The sequence below is a fragment of the Panthera tigris genome, chromosome B4 (assembly GCF_018350195.1).
Source record: "Panthera tigris isolate Pti1 chromosome B4, P.tigris_Pti1_mat1.1, whole genome shotgun sequence".
Taxonomy (NCBI): Eukaryota; Metazoa; Chordata; class Mammalia; order Carnivora; family Felidae; genus Panthera; species Panthera tigris.
The window spans coordinates 43408315-43434369 of NC_056666.1; the positions used below are offsets into that span (position 1 = coordinate 43408315).

Sequence of the window (26055 nt, forward strand, 5' to 3'; positions counted from 1 at the left end):
AGGTAATGGCCTGAACTTAAATCAAGAGTCAGATGGTCAACCAGCTGACAGCCAGGTGCCCCAACTTGATATGTTATATAAGCAGTACCGTATATGGGTCTGGTGATCCGGGAAAAGTCTGGGCTAGAGATGTAAATTTGATTTTGATATGAATTTCTTCGTAAAAATGTAATTAGGTAAGGATATTATAGAGGGAAGCTGTGGAGAAAATAAAGACGGAAGTTTCGAAACCACATGCAAAATGAGAATGGGGATTGAATAACTGATAATTCAGACGAAAAAATACGTTCATTCTATCTTCTCAGTTTCTACAACATTTCATTTTCTCTATTAGCCTTCCTAAATCTCTGAGAAATAGTACTATACCCACCCGAATGAACACACACACACACACACACACACACCCCTCTGGGACACACGTGGCCCTCTGGACTTTGATATATTCTGAGTTCAAACTTCATGTGGTGTCTTTCCGTCAGAGAAATGGAGACTGATTTCCTGCAGTGTGGGTTACAGTTGACAAATCCACGGATTAATTTTCTCACATTTTTGTTGAGCTATCTTAATTTGAGACACCTGGGCACATTTCATGCTCCGGGTCCGCCATTTTTCTTCTACTGAAAACCTATGAAGGAAGAAAATGGTTATCTTTACAACAGCAAATGTCCAGAGACTAAAGAGGGCCTCAGAAAATATTTTCTAATTTTTAAAATAAAAACATGAGTATTTAAACAATTTAAACAATATACAATATGGTGGGTAAGGTAATTCTTCCCCCCCTCAGTTTTATTTTGCAAGAGAAGTTAATAGTTAAGGAGTATTAGTCAAGGTTATGTGGATAATGCTAAAATGGCACTTCTGGTTTTGTTCATTTAAAAACTGTTGAAAAGGGGCGCTTGGGTGGCTCAGTCGGTTAAGCGGCCGACTTCGGCTCAGGTCATGATCTCGCGGTCCGTGAGTTCGAGCCCCGCGTCGGGCTCTGTGCTGACCGCTCAGAGCCTGGAGCCTGTTTCAGATTCTGTGTCTCCCTCTCTCTGACCCTCCCCCATTCATGCTCTGTCTCTCTCTGTCTCAAAAAATAAAAAAATAAAAATAAAAATAAAAACTGTTGAAAAGAGCAGAAATTTATATTTTGCAAACTATACTTGTGGTCTTTTTTTTTTTTTTTTAAGAGAGGGATAGAGAGCATGAGTAGGGGAGGGGGCAGAAGGAGAGAAAAAGAGAATGTTAAGCAGTCTCCATGCTCAGTGAGGAGCCCCAAATGAGGCTCAACACCATGATCCTGGGATCATGACCTGAGCTAAATCAAGAGTTGGATGTTCAACCAACTGAGCCACCCAGGTGCCCATAAACTTGTGCTCTTACAAGAGATTTCACACTGGTCAATTTGCCTCTTTAATAAAATAAAAGAACGCTATTGGCAAATCCTGCTTCCCATCCCTAAATCTTCTGAGTGTGTGGAATATGATGTCTTTTTTCCCTCAACTTTCCGAGTAGACCATTTTATATGAATATTTGTCAGATCATATGATTCGGTTAGGAAATGTATACCTGTTTCCTCAATTCAAGCCCAACAGCATCAGACAACTCTTTCTTGTCATACAGTATGGGATTAAAATCACAAAAAAGCTAAAATACAATAAACTCACAGATGGGAGTCAAAAGGGTTGTTGTCTACCCAGGTCCATGATTCCCCTCCAGGTGGAATAGTCAAGCCAATCCAGTAAAACACTCCGGTATTTAGGTGCTTCCATAGGAAACTCTAAAGAGAATAGGAAATATTATAGGAAACAACTGATCGATTCTTATAGATACACAAAATAAATTTCTCAAGAGGACCTTTTGTATGCTGGTCCTACACGAGAAACAGGGATTGAACGTTACACTTTTCTAACGGATCATACTGGAGGGACAAAGTACTGCACTACAATGTCGTAAAGTATGCGTGGTTGCCGGGGATCCTAAGACTGCGAAGATGAACTTTCAAATTTGAGTCCTGGCTCGACGATCGATTGCTGTGCATCTTGGCACAGTTGTTGAATCTTTTTACTTGTGTTTTCCCCAATCTCTGAGACTCAGGTTATAGTAGTACCTATCTCAAAGAGCTTTGTTATTAAATAACATTATTATACACTGCTTGGAACATAATAAATTCTCATTACATAAATGTTAGTGGTTATAATTAATTACAGGTAAGAAATAACAGATAGAAGCAAGAGAATATACAGGGAAGAAAGGAAGCAATATCTGAGCTGACATGGTACATATTGTTCATAGTTCTTAATAACTTTTTCTATAGTAATAAAACCCCTGAGCCATATCTATGGCCAGACATAGTAAGGATATGTTTCCCAGGCTCCCTTTTGGCGAAGTGTGACAATGTGACTAATTTCTGGCTAATGGAACACAATTCAAGCAATACTGAAATTCTAATCAAGCACGTAAAAGGTAGGGCTGTATCCTTCCATTCATTATTTCCTTCTTTTCTGATGGCTAGAACGTCCATATGGTGGTCCATCAACCGGAAATAGGTGGACACAGACAGCACTCCACAGACAAGACTAGGAATCCATAGCTGTACGGACTAAAACGTGAGTGACATAACCAATTGCATAGAGGAATAGATACATTTTCCCCCTATTTTAACACTTCAACATTGGAAACATCAGACAATCCATGGCTCATAGTGGTTTAACTGGGAGTTTTCTTTTTGCTTTCTAATTGTCCTAACGCTTTTAAGTGTACCAAAGGGATATCTTATAAGTGAAACTGTTTTAGAGTCAATAAAGTGAACATCTACCTTGTTTAAGCTACGGTGATTTTGGTTCTCTGTCACATGCAGCTGAACTCATAGGCTAAATGTCATAACTGTTTGTAAGAAAATAAAGTCATTATGCACGCATACAAGACAACGTAGTGTTGTTCCATTGAATTATCTTTGCGCTATGGTAAAAAAAAAATCAGTTGACTAAATTTTTGTAGGTCTGCTTCTGGCATCTCTATTCAGTGTCACTGGTCTATCTGTCTTTTGCCAATTCTACACCATATTAACTAATTTTGCTTTATAGTAAGACTTGAGATCGAGTAATGTACATCTTCCATTCTTCTGCTTGCTTTGGGGCTAGTTTGTTCTTTTCTTAGTTTCTTTTTTTTTTTTTTTTTAAGTAGTGTAGATGACTGATTCTACATTATTTTCTTTTCAAACATAAGCACTTAATGCGATAAATTTCCCTCGAAGCTCTGCTTAAGTTGAAACCTGTAAATTCGGACACATTAAGATGCTGTTTTTATTCAATTCACAATATAGTTTAAAAATTTTGCTCTGATCACTTCCTTTTTGACCCAGTCATCATTCAGAAGTGTGTTGCAGAATTTTCAAACGTTTGGGAACTTTCCAAACACTATTCTGTTCCTAATTTCCAGTTTAATTTTCTGAAGGTCTGAGACATGCTTTGTAGAAGATCTATTTTTGAAGATTTTAAATATATATATATATTTTAAATATATATATATATATATATATATATATATGTATATATATATAAAATTGACTCCTGTTGTGGGATTCAAGGGCCAAAGGGTAGAATATTATGGACCAAATTGTGTCTCTCCAAAATTCCTATGTTGAAGCCCTGACCCCCAGGACTTCAAAATATGACTGCATTTGAAGTCAGAGCCTTTAAAGAGCTGATTCAGCTAAACTAGGGCTATTAGCGTGGATCTTAATTCAATCTGACTGCTGTCCTTATAAGAAGAAAAATTTGGGCACACGGAGAGACACAGATACACCCACACAGAGGAAAGACTATGTGAGGACGCAGTAAGAGGTGGCCATCTGAAAGCCAAGGAGAGAGGCGTTGGCCAATACCTTGATCTTGGGACTCAGCCTTCAGAACTGCAAGAAATTCATTTCTCTTGCTTAAGTCATTAAGTTTGTGGTCCTTTGTCACGGCTGCCCCAGCAACCGCATACAACTCCTTTATCATTTTGCAGTATTCCCTTTTTTTTTTTTTTTTTGCTTGTTTGTTTGTTTGGAGTGTCCTGTTTCTTTGGGTCTTTTTATTTACCTCATACCCAATGATTTGATGCTAACTTGACTTGACAAAACCCACTGGTTTTGTGCGTAGTAATGAAACGAGGTTACTAGTTTGTCCTAGGGTTGAAGTTAATAGGAGGGTGGGTTTCTCATCTGTTGCTGCTCTGGTAATCCTCGGTGCACCTCGGGTTTCAAATTCCTGCGGTGGCATCTTGTGTTCAGTGGTTTTGGTTTGTCTGTGTGCCAGGGAAATGTCTCCTTGACCTGAGAATTTAAGTCTCCCTTCTCACCATGCCTCATGAAGATCTCTTTGCTCATTCTTCTTCCTCCCTTGTCCCTCTCCCTTCTTGACTTCCTATTTGAAACTTGTTAGCTTGATAATAAAAGGCAGCAGAGGCAATGGTCTTTCTTGTTCTGATTATGCCTCAGTCTTAGGCAGGCACTCACCCCTGTCTTCTCTGTGCGGCTTTCTCTGTTCTGCTGCCCCTCCTCTGAATGTAGTCATGGTTCCATTGTGTATTCTCGACCCTCCCACGGGAGTATTTTCGGTTCCCAGTCCTCTTTCTCACCTGCAGTGGGTTTCACCAGCGCCCTAAAGGCAGCTGTCCTTGTCACCGGCACGCACATTAAGGCTTTTGTGCCATAGCACAGTTAACAGACAAGGGGACAAGGATCTAGGGGGGAATTTCTTGCCACTTCCGCATCACTGCTCTTTTCTCCTCCCAGGTCTGTGCCACAATGGACATTTTTTTTTTATGGTTCTTTCCAATCTTTTCTTTTTTTAATGTTGATTTGTTTTTGAGAGCAAGAGAGAGAGACAGAGAGACAGAGTGTGAGTGGGGAAGGGCAGAGAGATGGAGACACAGAATCCGAAGCAGGCTCCAGGCTCTGAGTTGTCAGCACAGAGCCCGACGCAGGGCTCGAACCCACAAGCTGCGAGATCATGACCCAAGCCAAAGTCGGACATTTAACTGACTGAGCCACCCAGGTGCCCCGCGCCCCTCTTTCCAATCTGTTCTTTGAGAGCCAGTGACGTTGACAGAAAAATAGTCTTCCAGGGTTTGTAGAATTCCCTTATTTCTAAAGAGCCCAGGAGCCTCACACTGTTCTTGCACCTTACTATCAGCCTGAACTCATCTTTCAATTATTTTGACTGAACTCTTCTTTCTGATGCATAATGCCTGATTTGTGTATCCCAAGTGAGTGAGGATGTATTTTCTCTTTCCCACAGCTACCTGTTTCAACATAGATTTTGGCTCTGCAACCCTACCTTTCCCATGGATCTGAAACAAGTTGGCAATTTATAGTTGACTGGCTATTTCTTATTCTAAAAGTTGTAGTAACATTTCTTCATGATCTTCGCACCTTGCCGTGAAAAATCTCCTTGCTTTTGTTGGTTTGTTTGCTTAAATACTTCTTTTTCTCATTTTCTTCTTCTTCCTCCCCCACCCCTCCTTTTTCTCCTTCTTTCTACTTTCTTTTTTTTTTTCTTTGCCATAGGTGATACATGGGTTTTCTAGGTGGACTTATAATTCTCTTCCTTTCACTTTATTCTTAACTTATTTGAAAGCTAGAGATGAATTTGCTAGAGACATTATTTTCTGTTTCTTGGAGTAATTATTCTTCTGTAATATATATCTTATCTATCTGACTTTTACATGCCTTCTTTGGAGAAATTTGGAAACGGAAATATTTATGTATAAATTCTATGCTGATTCCTTTTAGATTCTTATCTATCCTTGAAAGAGAACAATTATACCTGGCCCATTCAGTTGTTTAGGAATAATGTGAAGGGGTGTAATCTGAGCTGGAAGAAGGAATTTTCTATTAAAATATATTGTCTCAGTCTACTGGTCTCCCCCATCTGGTTTATTGATTGCCTAGAAGATATGTTTTTTCTGTATTTCAGCATCCTTCCCTTTGATGGTGAGAGGGAAATAGATGAGGTTCTTAGTGAAATATTTCATTGAACAATTTCTTCGTGCATTGATTTGTTATTTATCCCTTCCAGAGCATTCTTATGAGAAGATTTCCAGTTGATACCTGCTTCCCCTTTCTTGCCTTAAAATTGACCTCAAGGAGAAGAATACAATTCTTACTCTATCCTGGATTCAGCTCATATTTGAGTCAATTTGAACTGCATCTGATAGACAGTCTTACAGGTTGAGATTTGGTGTTACACCGGTTACGGTGAGAAGATAGTTTACTTCTTTTTTCTTTTTTAATTTTTTTTAACGTTTATTTATTTTTGAGACAGAGAGATACAGAGCATGAACGGGGGAGGGGCAGAGGGAGAGGGAGACACAGAATTAGAAGCAGGCTCCAGGCTCTGAGCCATCAGCCCAGAGCCTGACACGGGGCTCGAACTCATGGACCGCGAGATCGTGACCCGAGCTGAAGTTGGACGCTCAACCGACTGAGACACCCAGGTGCCCCACAAAACTTCAATTTAAATTAAGCCAGTTAGAGAAATATTTTGCTCAAGGAAGAAGGTCCTTAATGAGGACTATTCTGTATTTCTTTTCTCTCAGCATCATCTTAATTTTAGCTGCCATGATATCTGACTGCAGCCATTGTGAATATTGCAATAAACATGAGAGATGAGGGAAGATATTTACCGTCTTACATTTTAAAATGGAATCTAGTAAGCAATGGGGATCCCTGGTGGAGAAGTTAGGTGTAGAGTAGCAAATGAATTCCTCCAATCCATAGCCACTCCCTCCCAAAAAGCTTAAAAATAAACATGTAGTTCAACAATTCATTCAACCAACATTTATGTAGTTAACAGGAATGAGGCTTCACATTATTTTCATAGAAATTTCCAAGTATGTAGCACAATAACTGTAATGAAAAGTGTGAGGATGCTATAATCTCCAAGTTTGATATCTCACCATATCAATGAAGTCTCGAATCACCATGAGATGTGAATTTTTCGTGGCACAGTCATTTTTACTTTCATGCCAAGATTTATTAGCTTCAGCAACCCAGTAACATTTCCCCCCGTGTAGCCTCCAGTCTTTCGAAGGGCATGATTTATGAGCGGTAGAAGAGTTGAAAGAAACTGGAAGGAAAAAGGATAAGTAATTAAAAGAGACTTAGAACTATATCCCTAATACCACATACAAGCTTCTCAAATTTTGTTAAATTATGGTCTAAAGCTTTCTTTGACAAAAGTATATGCTTTTCTCAAGGTGGATTTGGAAAGAATAAAGATTAACAGAATTTCAACCATGTGTATATTCATTCATTCTTCCATTCTTTTTCTGTTTAATTCACTTAAAAATATATCATATTTTCTATCAGCAAGGCAATGTATAAGACACTAGGATCAAGACTGTATAGGGTCAATGCAGACACTGCCTGCACTCAAGTCTCAGGCAGATAAAAATTTTAAAGTAAAATACAAATTAGAGATTTTAATTAGTGGTCCACCATTACACCAGACATTTTGGGAGTTATCTATCACACTGGAATATATTTTCTTGGACAAAATTTGCATAATAAGTGGCCCCCAAAGCTTAAGATAGATTGATCCTCCCATACAAAAAGGATCTTGACATCCCCAAATGTGCTTGTAACAGGTAGTTTTGATTTATAATATTTGCCAGTAGGTTTAGATGATGACACATAGCCATCCTGGATATACCAGTAATTTATTGCCCTTGAAATAAATATCCTTTAAAAACACACATACATATACACAGAAAATGACTTGAAGGCACTGAAACATGAACAAAAGCAGGCAGATTTTGGAGGGGAAGTGACACTTGAAATAGGTATGGAAAGGTATATATTTTTTATTTTTACAACTGTTAGCTTAAGACAGCCCAATGTTGGTGCCATGTAGAGTGAGTAAAATTTCAATAGACAATCTGCAGTCTTTTGAGACTTAAAAAACAAAAACAAAAACAAAAACAAAACAAAACAAAACAGAGAACAGAGTTTGAAGCAACCACAGATATTGAAAATGGAGGATGAATCCCATGAAGAAGAAAACATAAAGGATGTACACCAAGTTCCAAGTATAAAAGTTTTCCAAGTCGCTGCCTGATGCATGTGAAAGCTACATTATAGCTAAGGATAAAATAATTTATTTGGGGAAAAAAAAGAATTTGTTTGAGATTTGCGCTACTGCCCAAAAGATAGATATTTTTGTTTGTTTTAGAGAGCAAAAGTGGGGGAGAGCGGCAATGGGAGACAGAGAGAGACAGAGAGAGAGAGAATCTTAAGTAGACTCCACATTCAGTGCAGAGCCCCCATGTGGGGCTCAATTCCACATTCCTGGGATCATGACCTAAACCGAAATCAAGAGTCAGACCCTCAACCGCTCAACCAAATGAGCCACCCAGGAACTTCCCAAAAGACAGAAATTTAAATTTGAGGTCAGCTATACCAAGTCCCTGCTAAAATAGGAAAATCAACACTGGAGAAATACATCAGCATACAGACGCTCAGCATAGCCTGCACAATATCCAAGGGCACAATCTCAAAATACTTGACATAAGAAAATCAGGAAAATATGACCGATTAAAACGAGAAAGGAAATCAATGCAGCACAACAGGAAAATGATGCAGGTTGAGAATTATCCCCAAATATTCTAAAGCAGCTGTTCTAATTAGGCACAAGTATGTAAAAGAAAATATGTTTGTAATTAAAAAATGGGATACTTCTAAGAAATAGAGAATTTTTACTTTTGTTAAGAAATGAAATTTATAATTAAGAAATGCATGATATGCAAATTTCATTAGATTGGGCTTAAAAGCAGAGAATACACAAAAATAAAATAAACTGCTTACAACAGAGAAAAATCTTGAAAACAGAGAAAAATTGCACGCCATTTATAGGGAAACAAAAAAAAAAAGCCCTTTCACATAATGAATTATGGGGGGCAGAATATAGTGAAAAACATCTTCAAATTGTTGAACAGAACCAAGAAACACTTAACTGTAGAGAACAAACTGATGGTTACCAGAGGGGAGGTGAATGGTGGGATGGGTTAAGTAGGTGATAGGGATTAAGAAGTGCACCTGTGATGAGCACCAAGTGTTGTATGAAAGTGTTGAGTCCCTGTGTTGTACAGCTGAAACTAATCAGATATTGGTCCAGTGGTTTTGCATTTTCTGATTTGATTCTTGGTCAATTCTTATTATATATATATATGTATATATATATATATATATATATATATATATATACATATATATATATGTATATATATATATATATAATTTCTGTCTTTCTTTTCTTCCTTTATCTATTCTGGTTGTTGTTTTGCTTAAGCAGAAATTTTTAATCTATTCTTTTTACACCTCTTCTGTATCTCCTTCTTCATTTTCTTTTCTCTTTCTCTGGATTAAGTGGTAGAGTTTCTCTGATTATCTGCTTGGTCAATTTTTCTCTCTCTCTCTCTTTTTTTCTTTTCTTTTTCTCTGCCACTGTCATTTCTGTCTTTGTATGGGATAAGGCTTCTTCCACTATCACCCCATTTTTAAATGTTTTCCAGGTTTACTTCAAAGACCAAATCAAAGCACACCTGGTGGAAGGTCAAAACCACTACTATGAGTAGGGAAATAAAGCAAACAGAGTCACAACAAGAAAGAGGGCACAATACACTCCAAAAAGACCTTCTGAAGGGCCAGGCTCTGGACAGTGTATGACCCCCTTTTATAATAGTAGTGCTCACAGGTGCAGGACATATAACAAGCTATTAGGACACATAAAAGACAGAAAACTAGCCAAAATGGTGAAACGGAAGAAATCTCCTCAAAAGAAACTTGAGAAAGAAATGACAGCTAGAGAATTGCTCAAAACATATGTAAACAATTTATCTGATCAAGAATTTAGAATAATAGTTATAAAATTAATAGCTAGACTTAATAAAAGCATAGAAGACAGCAGAGAATTTATTGCTGCAGAGATCAAGGAACTAAGAAACAGTCATGATGAATTAAGAAATGTTGTAAGTGAGGTGCAAAATAAATTAGGCGCAGTGACAGCAAGAATGGAGGAAGCAGAGGGGAAAATAAGTGAAATAGAACATAAAGTTATGGAAAATGCTGAAGCTAAGAAAAAGAGATAAAAAATGCTAGAACAAGAGGGGAGAATTAGAGATAAGTGATTCAGTGAAAAGTAATAATGTCTGCATCATAGGAGTTCCAGAAGAAGAAAAGAGAGAGAAAGGGTCAGAAGGTTTACTTGAACAAAATATAGTTGAGAACTTCCCTAATTTGGAGAAGGAAGCAGACATCCAAATCCAGGAGGCACAGAGAACTCCCTTCAGATTCAACAAGAATGGGCCTTCTCCATGGCATATCATAGTGAAACTGGCAAAATACAAAGTTAAAGAGAGAATTCTGAAAGCAGGTAGGGACACATGGGCCTTGACCTACAAGGGTAGACACATAAGCACAGTAGCAGACCTGTCCACTGAAATGTGGCAGGCCTGGAGGGAGTGTCAGGAAATATTCAATGTGATGAATAGGAAAAATATGCAGTCAAGAATCCTTTATCCATCAAGGGTGTCATTCAGAATAAAAGGAGAGAAAAAGGCTTTCCCAGACAAAAACTGAAGGACAAACCAGCCCTGCAAGAGATCCTAGGGGGACTCTGTGAGTGGAACACTGCAAAGACTACAAAGGACCAGAGACATCACCACAAGCATGAAACCTACAGATAACACAATGACACTAAATCCATATCTTTCAATAATTACTCTGAATTTAAATGGACCAAATGCTCCAATCAAAAGGCATAGAGTATCAGAACGGATAAACAACAACAGCAACAACAACAACAACAACAAAGAAAACAAGATCCATCTATATGCTGTCTACAAGATACTCACTTTAGATCTGAAGACACCCTCAGCTTGAAAATGAGGGAATGGAGAACCATCTATCATGCTACTGGAAGTCAAAAGAAAGCTGGAGTAGCCATACTTATGTCAGACAAACTAGATTTTAAACTAAAAGCTGTAACAAGAGATGAAGGAGGGCATTATATCATAATTATGGAGTCTATCCATCAAGAAGAGTTAACAATTATAAATGTTTATGCTCCCAATTTTGAAGTGCCCAAATATATACATCAAGTAATCACAAACATAAGCAATCTTATTGATAAGAATATGGTAATGGCAGAGGGCTTTAATACTCCACTTACAACAATGGACATAGCATCTAGGCAGAAAATCAATAAAGAAACAATGGCCTTGAATGATACACTGGACCAGATGGACTTGACAGATATATTCAGAATTTTTCATCCAAAAGCAGCAGAATACACATTTTTTTTCAAGTGTACATGGAACATTCTCAAGATAGATCACATACTGGGTCACAAAACACCCCTCAATAAATAAAAAAGAATAAAAGAATTGAGATCATACCATGCATATTTTCAGATCGCAACACTATGAAACTTCAAGTCAACCACAAGAAAAATTTTGGAAAGCCTCCAAATGCATGGGGGTTAAAGAATATCCTACTAAAGAATGAATGGGTCAATCAGGCAATTAGAGAGGAAATTTAAAAATATACGGAAGCAAATGAAAATGAAAACATTGACAGTCCAAATCCTTTGGGATGCAGCAAAGGCAGTCCTGAGAGGAAAATATATTGCAGTTTAGGCCTATATCAAGAAACAAGAAAAATCCCAAATACAAAACCTAATCACACCTAACCTAATGGAACTTGAAGCAGAATAGCAAAGACTCCAAAACCAGCACAAGAAGAGAAATAATAAAGACTAGAACAGAAATAAACAACACATAATCCAAAAAAACCCAATAGAACAGATCAATAAATCTAAGAGCTGATTTTTTGAACAAATTGATAAATGCCTAGTCAGACTTCTTGAAAAGAAAAGAGAGGGAACCCAAATAGATAAAATCATGAAAGAAAGAGGAGACATCACAACCAACATGACAGAAATACAAAGAATTATTAGAGAATGCTATGAAAAATTATATGCCAACAAACTGGACAACCTGGAAGAAATGGACAAATTCCTAGACACCCACACACTACCAAAACTCAAATGGTAAGAAATAGAAAGTTTGAACAGACCCATAATCAGTGAAGAAACTGGATCAGCTATCAAAAATCCCCAACAAACAAGAGTTCTGGGCCAGATGGCTTCCCTGGGGAATTCTACCAGACATGAAAGCAGAGTTAATATCTATCCTTCTCAAGCTGTTCCAAAAAATAGAAACAGAAGGGAAGTTTCCTGACTCATTCTATGAAGTCAGTATTACCTTGATTCCCAAATCAGAGACCCCACCAAAAAGGAGAATTACAGGCCAATATCCCTGATGAACATGGATGCAGAAATTCTCAACAAGATACTAGCAAATTGAATCCAACAGTATATGAAAAGAATTATTCACCATGATCAAGTGGGATTCATTACTGGGCTGCAGGGCTGGATCAATATTCACAAATCAATCAATGTGATACATTACATTAATAGAAGAAAGGGTAAGAAAGCGATGATTCTGTCAATAGATGCAGAAAAAGCATTTGACAAAATACAACATCATTTCTTAATAAAAATCTTCAAAAAGTCTGGATAGAAGGAACATACCTTGACATCATAAAAGCCATATATGAAAATCCCACAGTTAATATCATCCTCAGTGAGGAAAAACTGAGAGATTTCCCTCTGAGATTAGGAACACAACTGAGGGATGTCCACCCTCACCACTGTTGTTTAACATAGTGTTGGAAGTGCTAGCATCAGCAATCAGACAACAAAAGGAAATAAAAGTCATCCAAATTGGCAAAGAAAAAGCCAAGTTTTCGCTTTTCACAGATGACCTGATACTCTGTGTGGAAAACCTGAAAGACTCCACCAAAAAGCTGCTAGGGCTGGTACATGAATTCAGCAAAGTTGCAGGATACAAAATCAACACACAGAAATCGGTTGCATTTCTAGACACCAATAATGAAGCAACAGAAAGAGAAATCAAGAAATTGATCCCGTTTACAGATGCAAAGAACCATAAGATACCTAGGAATAAACCTAACCAAAGATGTAAAAGATCTGTACTCTGAAAACTATAGAAAGCTTATGAAAGAAATTGAAGAAGACACAAAGAAATGGAAAAACATTCCATGCTCATGGATTGGAAGAACAAATATTGTTAAAATGTCAATACTACCCAAAACAATCCACACATTCAATGGAATCCCAGTCCAAATAACATGGTCATTCTTCTCAAAGCTAGAACAAACAATCCTAAAATTTGTATGGAACCACAAAAGACTCTGAATAGCCAAAGTAATGTTGAAAAAGAAAACCAAAGTGGAAGGTATCACAATCCCGGGCTTTAGCCTCTACTACAAAGCTGTAATCATCAAGACAGTATGGTATTGGCAGAAAAACAGACACACAGACCAATGGAATGGAATAAAGAACCCAGAAATGGACCCACAAATGTATGGCCAACTAATCTTTGACAAAGCAGGAAAGAGTATCCAATGGAAAAAAGTCTTTTTAGCAAATGGTGCTGGGAGAACTGGACAGCAACATGCAGAAGAATGAAACTGGACCACTTTCTTACACCATACACAAAAATAAGTCAAAATGGATGAAAGACCTAAATATGAGACAGGAAACCATCACAACCCTAGAGGAGAAAACAGGCAACAACCTCTTTGACCTCAGCCACAGCAACGTCTTACTTGACATGTCTCCAAAGACAAGGGAAGTAAAAGCAAAAATGAACTATTAGGACCTCATCAAGATAAAAAGCTTCCGCAGTGCAAAGGAAACAACCAGCACACCTAAAAGGCAGTGTACAGAATGGGAGAAGATATTTGCAAATGACATACCGGATAGCAGGTTAGTATCCAAAATCTATAAAGAACTTACCAAACTCAACACCCCAAAAACAAATAGCAGAAGACATGATTAGACACTTTTCCCAAGAAAACATCCAGATGACCAACAGACACATGAAAAGATGCTCAATATCATTCATCATCAGGGAAATACAAATGAAAACCACATTGGAATACCACCTCACACCGGTCAGAGCAGCTAAAACTAACAACTCAGGAAACAACAGATGTTGGCGAGGATGTGGAGAAACAGTAACCCTTCTGCACTGTTGGTGGGAATGCAAACTGATGCAGCTTCTCTGGAAAACAGTGTGGAGGTTCCTCAAAAAATTAAAAATAGAATTACCCTATGACCCAGCAGTAGCACTACTAGGAATTTATCCAAAAGATACAGGAATGTTGATGCATAGGGGCATGTGTACCCCAATGTTTATAGCAGTGCTTTCAACAATAGCCAAAATATGGAAAGACCCCGAATGTCCATCTACTGATGAATGGATAAAGACGTTGTGGTATATCTATAGAATGGAATACTACTTGGCAATGAGAAAGACTGAAATCTTGCCATTTGCAACAACGTGGATGGAACTGGAGGGTATTATGCTAAGTGAAATAAGTCAGTCAGAGAAAGACAGATATCGTATGTTTTCACTCATATGTGGGATTTGAGAAACTTAACAGAAGACCATGGGGGAAGGAAAGGAGAAAAAATAGTTCCTAACAGAGAGAGAGGCAAACCATAAGACACTCTTAAATACAGAGAACAAACTGAGGGTTGATGGAGGGGGAGGAAGGTTGATGGGCATTGAGGAGGGCACTTGTTGGGACGAGCACTGGATGTTGTATGTAAACGATGAATCATGGGAATCTTCTCCCAAAGCCAAGAGCATGCTGTATACAGTGTATTTTAGCTAACTTGACCATAAATTATATTTTTTAAAAAAGACGCCAGCAACAATGCAACTAGGACTTTTAAGGATACATTTAATAAGAAATTACTATATTTGTACTTCTATATTTCTAATAGTAGATACTTTGACCAGATAGTGTGAACCAGTGCTTCTTAACCATTTCTATATTATGGAATATAAAAAAATTTCTGAAGTGTAGCAAGACAAAAAAATAAAAGTCTATGGTTTACCAATTAGTCACCTAGATCTTTATAGCTCAAGAAGCTTAAGGCATACCAATGCTAAGGCAGTGTTGAAAAAACTCTCTTTTAAAGATACTTTTCTAGAAGATAATTATATCCTAAAAGAATTAGATAAAAACGTATTGCTTAGAAGAGCCCAGGTGGCTCAGTCAGTTAAGCATCCAACTCTTGATTTCAGCTCAGGTCATGATCTCAGGGTTGTGGGATCGAACCCCACATAGGGCTCTGCGCTGCTTGAAATACTTTCTCTCCTTCTCCCTCTCCCGCTTGTGCTGTCTCATTCTCTCCCTCTCTAAAATATGAAAATAAAAGTATTGCTTCGCTCGTAAGAAATAAGGAAAATCGCTGAAGGGAGGCACTTAGCTAGAAGCCGAATAGGAAGCATTTCCATAAACGAGTTCATAAAGCCAGGTTGCCCTCAAAGCTAATGATTTATTTGTTTATTTTTATCTTAACACGTATGTGTTTATTTATTTATTTATTTATTTATTTATTTATATTAACGATATTCAGTGCCCATCCATGATAAAAACTCTCAGCAAACTTGGAATAAAGGTAACTTCCTGAATCGGATTAGCATATAGAAAGTATTATACTTAATGGTGAAATACTGAAAGTTTTACTTTTTTAAAATTTTATTTTTTAATTTATGTGTATTTTGTATTAACTTCATTTATTTTTAAATTTACATTCAAGTTAGTTAGCATATAGTGCTATAATGATTTCAGGAGTAGATTCCCATGATTCATCCCCTACATATAACCCCCAGTGCTCATCCCAACAAGTATCCTCCCTAATTCAAAGCTAATGATTTATATCAGTTCTAGGGTCCTAAATCCAGACCTTGGGTTTGCTGAAAAGTGATAGAGTGAGCCAGTGAGATTCTGGTTAGTCCAGTTTCTTCAATTATTTTTTTTAACATTTATTTATTTTTGAGAGAGAGAGAGAGAGCGTTAGTGGGGGAGGGGCAGAGATAGAGGGAGACACAGAATCTGAAGCAGGCTCCAGGCTCTGAGCTGTCAGCACAAAGCCTGACTGGGACTTGAACCCACAAACCGTGAGATCATGACCTGAGCTGAAGTGGGATGCTTAACCGACTGAGCCACCCAGGAACACCAGTCCAGTGTCTTCAAAAGCATCTCAAGTCATTTAACCATTAGCCCCTCACTCCCTCCGCGCAGATGAAATTGCAACCAATCTTTGCCAGAAAGTATTTTTCTTTTAGAAATTCCATCAATTGAAATCATTCACATTAGAATAAAAACATATTAAATGCTTTAAAAAACAAGCCACGTTGCAGGATACACAAACAGCAGATTTGGTCACCAAAGACTTTAGATAGTTAATTCATCATATGTATCAAAAATCATAATGTTTTAAATTATTTAAAGAATAAAAGAATAAGTAGAAAAATGATCAGATAACAGGAGACTATTGAAAGCTAACACAAGTGTGACTGAAATTAAGTCCTTAGAATTGAACACTATAATCCCTGAAATCAGACTCCATGAATGAGTCTGTAGTTTAGACCCAGGAAAAGAGAGCATGCGTGGACTGCAAAACATATCTGAAAACATTGCCTTCAGCACAAATCGATAACTTTGAGGACACAAGGGGATGCTAAGAGAAATGGAGGGTAAGCCTATTGCACATCTAATTTAAATTCTAGAAAGAAAATAGAAGGTGGACAAAAAATTAGAATTGATGGCTGAACAGATCTATTTTTATTTTACATATTTTAAGTTTTATTATTTTATTAAGATCAAATTTAGAATTGATGTTCTTTCCTGATGAATTGATCTAGGAATCTAGGAGAGGTGACATACATCTATAGCAATAGGATTAGGATTAGAAAACAAGTCTAACAAAATTTAAAGCTAGAGCTTTATTTAATAATACTAGTATGACCTGTGTCTCCAGTATAGTACATTATAGTACTCTTGCTCTGGGGATGGCATCCCACAAAATTTTCCTTCAGCGTCACACTAGTTAAAAAAAAATTAACATGTGTTGTATCAGACAGCTTTTAGAATGTGGTCAAGGGGGCTTGGAAATATCAAAATCCAATTTAAGGTTTTAATGAATTCTCAGAATTTGAATGTACTCTGTATTATGGACTGGTAAGTCTTTCTAATAGAATTATACCTGGATGTTCAGAAGAAGAACGGTATATAGTTAAAATTAAATTAATAGATTTAAACATGTAATAAGGTCTCTGGAAAATAGAAAGCAGAAAGGCTAAAAGTAATTGAGTGTTTTCTTGACTTTTAAAAGTATACAGGAGCGCCTGGGTGGCTCAGTTGGTTAAGTGTCTAACTTCGGCTCAGGTCATGATCTCACGGTTCGTGGGTTCGAGTCCCACGTGAGGCTCTGGGCTGACAGTGCGCAGCCTGCTTGGGATTCTCTCTTTCCCTCTCTGTCTGCTCCTCTCCCTCTCTCTCTTTCTCTCCCTCAAAAATAAATAAACTTTAAAGAAATAAAAGAATGCAAATACATTCATATGAGACAGCAAGAGAAAGACCAACGTAAGATTACCATTTATAATTATTTTGCATTTAATAACATCACCTGGTAAGAAAAAAAACTACCTTGGATAATCATGGACTTTAAAAATGAAAATATTGTGATCACATTCTACATCCTCACATGCCCCACTAGAAATAAAAAGAATAAAATGCAAATATTTCAATGAAATACCTTTACATTTAGTTAGAACTCTATATAAGCTCATTTTTCTCCTTTGCCTTATAACTCTGAGTATTTTTGTCATGGACTGTAATGGGTCTATAGAAAGTAATGATCTCAACCATACCTCTGCAGGTGCAGAGGAACCTTTCTATTCAGATATATTCAGGTAAAACTGAAGCTACTGTCAATGCCTGGCTATTCAGGGATTAGACAATATATAGTAATGTTACCTATTGAGGCGATTGTTCCAGATTTACTTTCCCCAGCACAGAATTTCTCTTTTGAGTCATCATCCATTGTATTATGTCTTGCAGATTTGAACTGGGAAACTGATGAAAGAGGAAACATATTTTCCTAACTAAATAAAAAACACAAAACCATTGGGTTCTAGTGACTAAAGTTCAATCATGTAGAAACTCTATAGGAACTTAAATAATTAACATTCTAAGGGGAAAAACAACATTATTTCCCCCAAGATTTGGACTTTCCTTTGGACTCTTAATCTTATTAATGTTAACTTTAGTGAAAATGAAAAGATACGATCTGGGACCAGATGTTGTTCACCTGATTTTTTCCTGGAGGCTTCATACTTATTTTAATAAGCACAAAATAACCAGCCATGGATATAAGCCTCATTTGGAGAGTTTGCGTTTAATGAAACACAATTATATCGTGTTAATGACACTTGTTTCAATCAAGTGTCACCTGATTCAGGGAAAGGATTTTATTTTCTTCTATGAGTTTATTTATTTATTTTGAGAGAGAAAGGGAGTGTGTGCATGCACATGCAAGTAGGGGAGGGGAAGAGTGAGGGAGAGAATTGGGGTTCCATCTCATGAACCATGAGATCATGACCTGAGCTAAAATCAAGAGTCAAAGAATCAGATGCTTGGGGCACCTGGGTGGTGTGGTCAGTTAACTGCCTGACTCTTGATTTCATGATCAAGAAATCATCTCATGGTCATGATCTCAGGTCATGATCTCATGGTTCGTGGGATGGATCCCCGAGTCTGGTTCTGTGCTGACAGCACAGGCCTGCTTGGAATTCTCTCTGTCTCTTTCCCTCTGCCCCTCCCCTACTCATGTTCTTTCTCTCTCTCACAAAATAAATAAATAAACTTAAAAAAAAAAAAAGAAAAGAGTCAGATCCTTAATCAGCTGAGCCACCCAGGCTCCCCTCAGGGAAAAGATTTTATATGTTTTGATTTGGTTCATAATTGTTTCAATACTTTGCATGTAAATGCTATATATAGAAGTATAGGGTGAGCCCGGAGTACTTTTTCTACAATGACTAATATTTCTGTCTTTCTGATGGCCATTGAACTGAAATTACCTTTGGTAATTTATAATTTCATAATAATGTGTATTAGGCAATTAAATATTTAAAATCTACTTTGGTAATAATTCTATTGGTAAAAAATACGTTTTATTGACAAACTGATGTTTTAGTAACAAACAAATCTATTAGCTTAACATAAAAACATATATAGAATAGGTTTTTAATGCTAATTATTTTTGCTTCCCTCCTCCCTAATTTTATAGCTGCAATTAGACAATAGACTAGTTATATTAAACTAATGAAACAACTGATCTTTCTGGGGTTTTGGGTGTGCATCTCAACTAGAGGTTCGACCTGGACTTCTAGGTCTTTCCCATTCTGGAATTCTATCACTGTGCCTATTTCTTCGTAACTTCCAAGGCCATTCATAATTGCTAATACCATTTACAAGGATTCTTGATGTAGGCAGGTATGCCTTGGCCTGTTCTAGAGTTTGATTTAATCTGGGAACCTGGATTCCTTGCAATATATACGCTCTGTGTGTTACCTTAGTTCTATAGACATTTGTGAAGAACTTTTCTCCAAGCATTTATTCAATAATTAAAAATATTTGCCATATGAATAATTGGATTATGCTCAGTTATGTTCAAAGTACATGAGTAGAATTTTTAAATGGTTTATTAAGAAGTGTTTTCACCTATTGATTTAAGATTGATAGTGCCCAGGACTAGCTCATGTGAATAAACTTACAAATTTAAACTTATAAATTTAATTTCCTTTCATCGGAAAATAGTTTTAGAGCAGCTTGTGTATAGCTCAATATTAAACTGCATTGTGCGGTTCAATCATAAAATATAAATATATTCTTGACATCTGTTTCTTTTATCAATGAAAAGAATCCACAATTATATCACATACTGAAGTTCTATGGAGAATCTTTCATTTTAATTGTTTCAAATTTCATACTTTTTGTGAAGTTGTACTGCATTGTTTAGGGAACCATTGAACAGCAAACACAATTACAACAGGTCACTAGAGAAAAATACTTCAGGATAAATGAATAATACTGATAATTACTTACCCAAAATGCTCAACACAATTACTATTACAAGAAGGATGATGATAATTGCACATCCAACTTTCAAGAAAATTCCATGATGGTGAGTATCTACAAAATTGGATAGATTGGAGAGATAAAATTGGATAGTAACTCCAGCAGATATTTCCTTATATGGTGAGAGGTAAGAGGGGACTCAATAAATTTTCTTGGTTATCATGCTTCTAAGTTACTCTCCTTTGAAATATATACACCCAGCTTCTTTTTTGCGGATGCATGCACACACACATACGCACTCACGCAGAACATATATACTTTTCTGGTTTGTGAAGAGGGGACTTATAAAACTTTGAATAGGTATGAATTTTTGTTTATGGGTTCATTGCACTTATTCCACAGCATTACAATGATCTACTGTGAGCAGTCCTAAATTTTTATATAAGACTGAGACTCTCCAGATTCTCTAATAAGTTTATTGACAGCACCCACTGATGTGGATTGATTCATTCTTTTCTCTCTTATGTAACATGCCTACATACTGTGATACATAACTGTGATTTCATATGTTTCATTCATTTTTATTTTAAAATAAAGTACTCTTAGAGATGACCTCACCCAACATCTGCACATTAGTGGGGATATTCAAGTCCACAGCCACATAGTTATTTGATGACAGAGCTGAGATCAGGCCTCAGCTGTCTTGACTGACTACCAAACCAGTAGTTGGTTTGCTGTTCACTCTATCTCATTGTCTTTGGAGTAGTCAAAAGATAATAATAAATCACAAAAAAAGGACTTATTAGCTTTGGCTGATAATTAAACGGGCAATCTCTAATGCAAAATAATTGCAGCATATCAATTCCACTAGATAGATGATATATACACTGAGAAAGTAATAAAATAATTAATGTTGATACATAACCAATTACAAAGTCAAGCGTCAAGACCGGTTAACCTGAATGCTTATTTAGTGGTATATTATTTTTTTTTAATTTTTTTTAACGTTTATTTATTTTTGAGACAGAGAGAGACAGCACATGAACGGGGGAGGGTCAGAGAGAGAGGGAGACAGAGAATCTGAAACAGGGTCCAGGCTCTGAGCGGTCAGCACAGATCCCAACATAGGGCTTGAACTCAGGGACTGCGAGATCATGACCTGAGCCGAAGTCGGCCGCTTAACCGACTGAGCCACCCAGGCGCCCCAGTGGTATATTATTATAGAGTGCTTTGTTCTATGTTCAAATTCTTACTGTTATTGAATAAAACATCTTTAGTGGGATTTTAATTGTCAGAAGATAAAAAAGGCTGTGTATTTTTATTTATCATGTAAAACAATGAGAATGGTGCCAGTCAAGATATAATCTCAAGAAGAATGTGATGGTATCCCTACACACATTTTTAATATAAAATAGACATGTTTTTAATAACATGTTTCAGGTTACAGACCTAAAAACTTACAGAATAAAATTTCAGATTTTGTGAAGGGACTGACATAAGGGATATTAGCTCATTTTTTTGATCCTCAAGGTATGATTTACCAAAAGTGTGAATTTCTCAATTTTAGCCTGGGATATTCTCAGTGGCATCATACTTTTCCACTTTTTCACTTCAGCTCAATTTCATCGTGACCTCTTTGTTTTATATCTTAAAGAACAAATGAACCTATAATATCTATTGAGTGTCTCATGAGATCCGTTTATTTATTTATCCATTTGTACATTCATCCACTTACCAAGCATCTACTGATGGCCTGTTAGGTACTTGGTACTATGTGAGGTGTTGGGGATGCAAAGATTAAGAGATTAGGGACAGGGTCTCAGCATTTTTGAGGCTCTGAAGAAGTAAGGAATATGGTAACTTTAAGGAGCAAAGAGAAAGACAATAGCCAGAGCAAAATAAGTAAAACATACGGAGTAAGAAGAAGACTAAGAACCTGACATATCATATGTAGGGCTCTAGAGGACATGACATTTCAGTGTACCAAATAATTTTTTCCCTCTACTGTGATATGACCCATGAGAACAGAAGTTGTATTTATCCAACACCAGGGATATGCAGTGAAAGAGTAATAAAGTATTTGATTTCTGGTCATAAGCACCATTGTGGGTAAGTAATTTAATCTTTATATATTTATGTTTTCTCTCTTTAATACTGGAATATTGAACTAGATGGCATTAAAGATGTTATCTTCAAATCTCTAAGCCTGGAGGGAAGTAAAGTTCTATCTGTAAACAAAAAGGAAATCAAACCCTGGAATGTAGAATTGAAAACACTGGTTTTGTTGCTTGAAGTGAGTTAAAATAATGCTAGAAAAATGGACTAATAGTGTGAGAATTTTCACAATGGGAGAATAAGAATGCAATTCTATTACACGTTATTTTTCAAATTAAGTTCTATCTTCTCATCGAAAAAGAAAGCACCCAGTGTAGGGAGAAAAGAAAGCAGATAAGCTTCTATTGGGCAAGTTAGAGAGGTGACATTTAAAAGTAGGGAATGATATGCTTTTGCAATCGGAGAAAATCACACATCAGTTTCATTTCATAACAAATTTAAAAATATAAAAGAAGAAATACATTCTGTGGAAATATAGAAAATCATACATTATATTCATTCTATAAGGGCAAACGCAATGAGGAGATTTTAAATTACATAAATATTTTATATAAACTATTTTTTATTATTATTATTTTTAATTATTTTTTTAATATGAAATATATTGTCAAATTGGTTTCCATACAACACCCAGTGCTCATCCCAACAGGTGCCTGCCTCAATGCCCATCACCCACTTTCCCCTCCCTCCCACCCCCCATCAACCTCTATCCTAGAGAAAAGAATGGAAATGCAACATGAAATTTTCCCTAGTACTTTGGAGGATAAAAGACACATTGAATTTTAAAATCTATCAGTTTTGAGTGGTTTGTGATTAAGGTGCAATGTTATCTTTAGCTATATGCCTATCTCTTCATATTCCAAAAATATTCTATTACTCAGATAGTCACTAATTCTAAACTTCATGAAATAAAATACTAGCATTTCATGTCTCCTTAGTTTAGTTTAACATTGTTACCCTATCAATTTGCAAGTTTCAAAAAGATAATTAACAATGTGAATAGTAGCCAGGAATTTTCCCCTCTGTATAAATAAATATATCATTCTATATTAAAAGGGCAGGTTTAATCAGGGGTATATAAAGTGTAGAGAAAAAAGGGGTCATGAGTTCAGATGTCACTGTATGAGTATAAATGGTCACTGCAAGAAATGCAAAGAATAGAAAGTTTACAAAAACCAAAAGCGAAGTTCTGTGTATTAAGAATAGAATTATATATAACACCCAGTGCTCATCATAAGTGCCCTCTTTAATATCCATCACCCATTCAACACATACCCCCACCCCCACCTCCCCTCCAGTAACCCTCAATTTATTCTCTATAGTTAAGAGTCTGTTTCCTGGTTTGCCTTTTTTCTCCACTCCCCCCACCATGTTGACCTGTTTTGTTTTTTAAAATTGCACATATGAGTGAAATCACAGGGTATTTGTCTTTCTCTGACTGACTTATTTCACTGAGCAAAACACTCTCCAACTCCATCCATGGTGTTATATGTGAGTGATAAATCACTAAATTCTACACCTGAAACTAATATTATACTGGATGTTAACTAACTGGAATTTATAAAAATTTGAAAAAGAAAAGCATAAATTACAATTAACTTTATGAACATTTGTGTCATTAAAAACATTCACTCTTATCCTTGCATTTTTCTATTTTTTAGTAAGACATATACAAGCACAGGACAGAAATAAAGGAGATTAGAAGTAAAATATTAATTTTAGAAGGACCCCTAAATCCAACTTACCAGATTTCTGAAGCGAAGATGAATTTCCTAGAGAAAAAGCCCCATCAGTTTTAATATCCGCATAGATTATATCTCCAGCCATTGCACATACTAAAAAAAGAGAGACCAAAAATGATGTTCTGCTAAGGGAGTTTCATAGTTCTGCAAATAAATTTCCGGTAAGTCAAATAAACTGAGATGAACAATTTTCTTTTGCTCTCCCAAATTTGGTGGATTTCTCCTATGAATAAATGACAAAGCAATGTGTTCAGTCTTACCAATCAAGACAAGAGATTTCCAAACACTTCACGATAGGGAAGAAAACTACTATTCGTACAGGAGTTTCTTCTCTACAGTTAGTTTTCTGCTTAAATTTGGAATAGTTTTCACTTTTGATATTACCACAGATGACCTCCTGCCATTTTTTCTTCTATAAACTACTTCCTCTTTTAGTTCAGACATATATTCTCTGGCAGAAATTCTGTGACCATTCAGCATTTTCTCCAAAGTGGAATAGCAATTTGGAAGGGAGGACAAAGAAAAAGAATGATTTAAAAAAAAATGTTTATTTATTTTGAGAGAGACGGAAAGCATGAGCAGGGGAGGGGCAGAGAGAGAGGGAGAGAGAGAATCGCAAGAAGGCCCTGCACTGAAGGCCCTGAAGGCCCAACGCAGGGCTTGATCTCATGACTATGAGGTCATGACTTGAGCTGAAATCAGGAGTCAGACACTTAACCGATTGAGCCACCCCGGTACCTGAAAACGAGGGATTTTATAATGGATGTGATAGAAATAACTGATAGACTTCTCATCTTGAAATGCATCGTATTTACCTAGGTAATACCTTTTTAACCTAGGTAAAAATTCCCTTAGACCTATTCCTTCTTTTCTATGTTTTATAATATGAGCATCAAACTGAGTTAAAACATGGATCATGCAGAGGATTTCCAAGCTGATAATTATATTTAAGGCACAGAAATAAATTCTATGTCAAAATAATTCAAGGTTATGCCATTAAAGAAAATAAATCTTATGTTTAAACAAGGTTCATAGAAATTTCCTGTTGAATGCAATGTATAAAACGTAAATTTTGTTCTCCTGTTTTTTCTAAAGTTACACTAAAATTATATTAAAGGAATAAAAATGTAAAAGTCTCAAACAATAACAAAAAAGAAGTGAGTTCTAGCAGATAAGGAAAAAAAATCAGTCAATTCATGGAAGATAGAGATATCATCATTGATGAAACAAAGTAGAAGAAAGTGACGTCTAGAATATTCGTAGGGAAATAACTGAGGAGAGAGCCCAACTACCTGTGAAATTCTCATAAGACTCAGAGGTCAGAAATGCCAGATATGAAAAATGACAGAAAGCTTTAGTTCATAAGCAGTAGATTAAATGGGCTTCTGTACCGGAAGGAATTGGTTTCCTCAATGTTCACCCAAATACGTTGCATGGAATTATTTAAACTGTAGTTATCCTTAATCCCTCAGATCCAAGGATTTTACCTATATTAACCAAATAGCTAGAGAACAGATCTTGATTTTCTGGCATCGAGGGTTCCCTCATGGCTTCTGACTCACAAGGCTTCTGACCCAGGATGGGCTATAAGTTGACCTCATGACCACTGTGACACTCTCTCTTTCTTGGGATGTTCTAAAACTTTATATGTTGAACTGAATTTTATACATGAAAAACTGACTTTGAGAGGTTATATGAAGATGGTTGCATGACCACACATTTTTAGAGTGAGGATTTGAATTTACGTCAAACAGTCTGAAGTCCATAGTATAATACAATAATGCCTTCTAGATTTTGAGGGTGAGAATGACATTTTATTCTTCTTCTTTGTTATATCCATCACTCAATCTATGCTTGAAACATAACAGACACTTAATAATTATGTATTGGATTACCAAAACAGTTAAGGCTACGCTGAATTTTATTACCGAACTCTTAACATTTTTCCAGAATGAGAGCAATCGGTTTTGACTAAAAAGTAGACTTTTATTCGTATAAAAAATATTATCAGAGATTCAGCCATCTAAAACTAAAAAAAAAATCCTAGCAGGTGGAAAATTTATTATATATAAAATCCTAGCATATGGAGAATTTATGTAATAAATCCTTGGAATTTACAGTTATATATATATAACATTATATATA

At 36.3% G+C, this 26055-nt stretch overlaps 1 protein-coding gene across 3 annotated transcripts; it reads right to left on the bottom strand.

Moving 5' to 3' along the window:
- On the bottom strand, positions 1–24304 carry CLECL1 (C-type lectin like 1). 3 transcript variants are annotated; one of them, XM_015542537.2, is made up of 7 exons: positions 24171–24304; positions 23914–24003; positions 20081–20167; positions 17951–18049; positions 6928–7097; positions 1650–1762; positions 1–625 (listed from the first exon to the last, which is right to left on the bottom strand). In XM_015542537.2, the coding sequence occupies exons 2-7, from the start codon at positions 23993–23995 to the stop codon at positions 511–513; spliced, it is 666 nt and encodes a 221-aa protein (XP_015398023.1). In that variant the 5' UTR covers positions 23996–24003; positions 24171–24304; the 3' UTR covers positions 1–510. The 3 variants fall into 3 exon arrangements, with proteins under 3 accessions (XP_015398023.1, XP_015398022.1, XP_015398024.1); XM_015542536.2 differs by lacking the exon at positions 24171–24304 and having other exon boundaries at positions 23914–24144; XM_015542538.2 differs by lacking the exons at positions 17951–18049; positions 24171–24304 and having other exon boundaries at positions 23914–24148.
- Positions 24305–26055: the final 1751 nt, after the last annotated feature.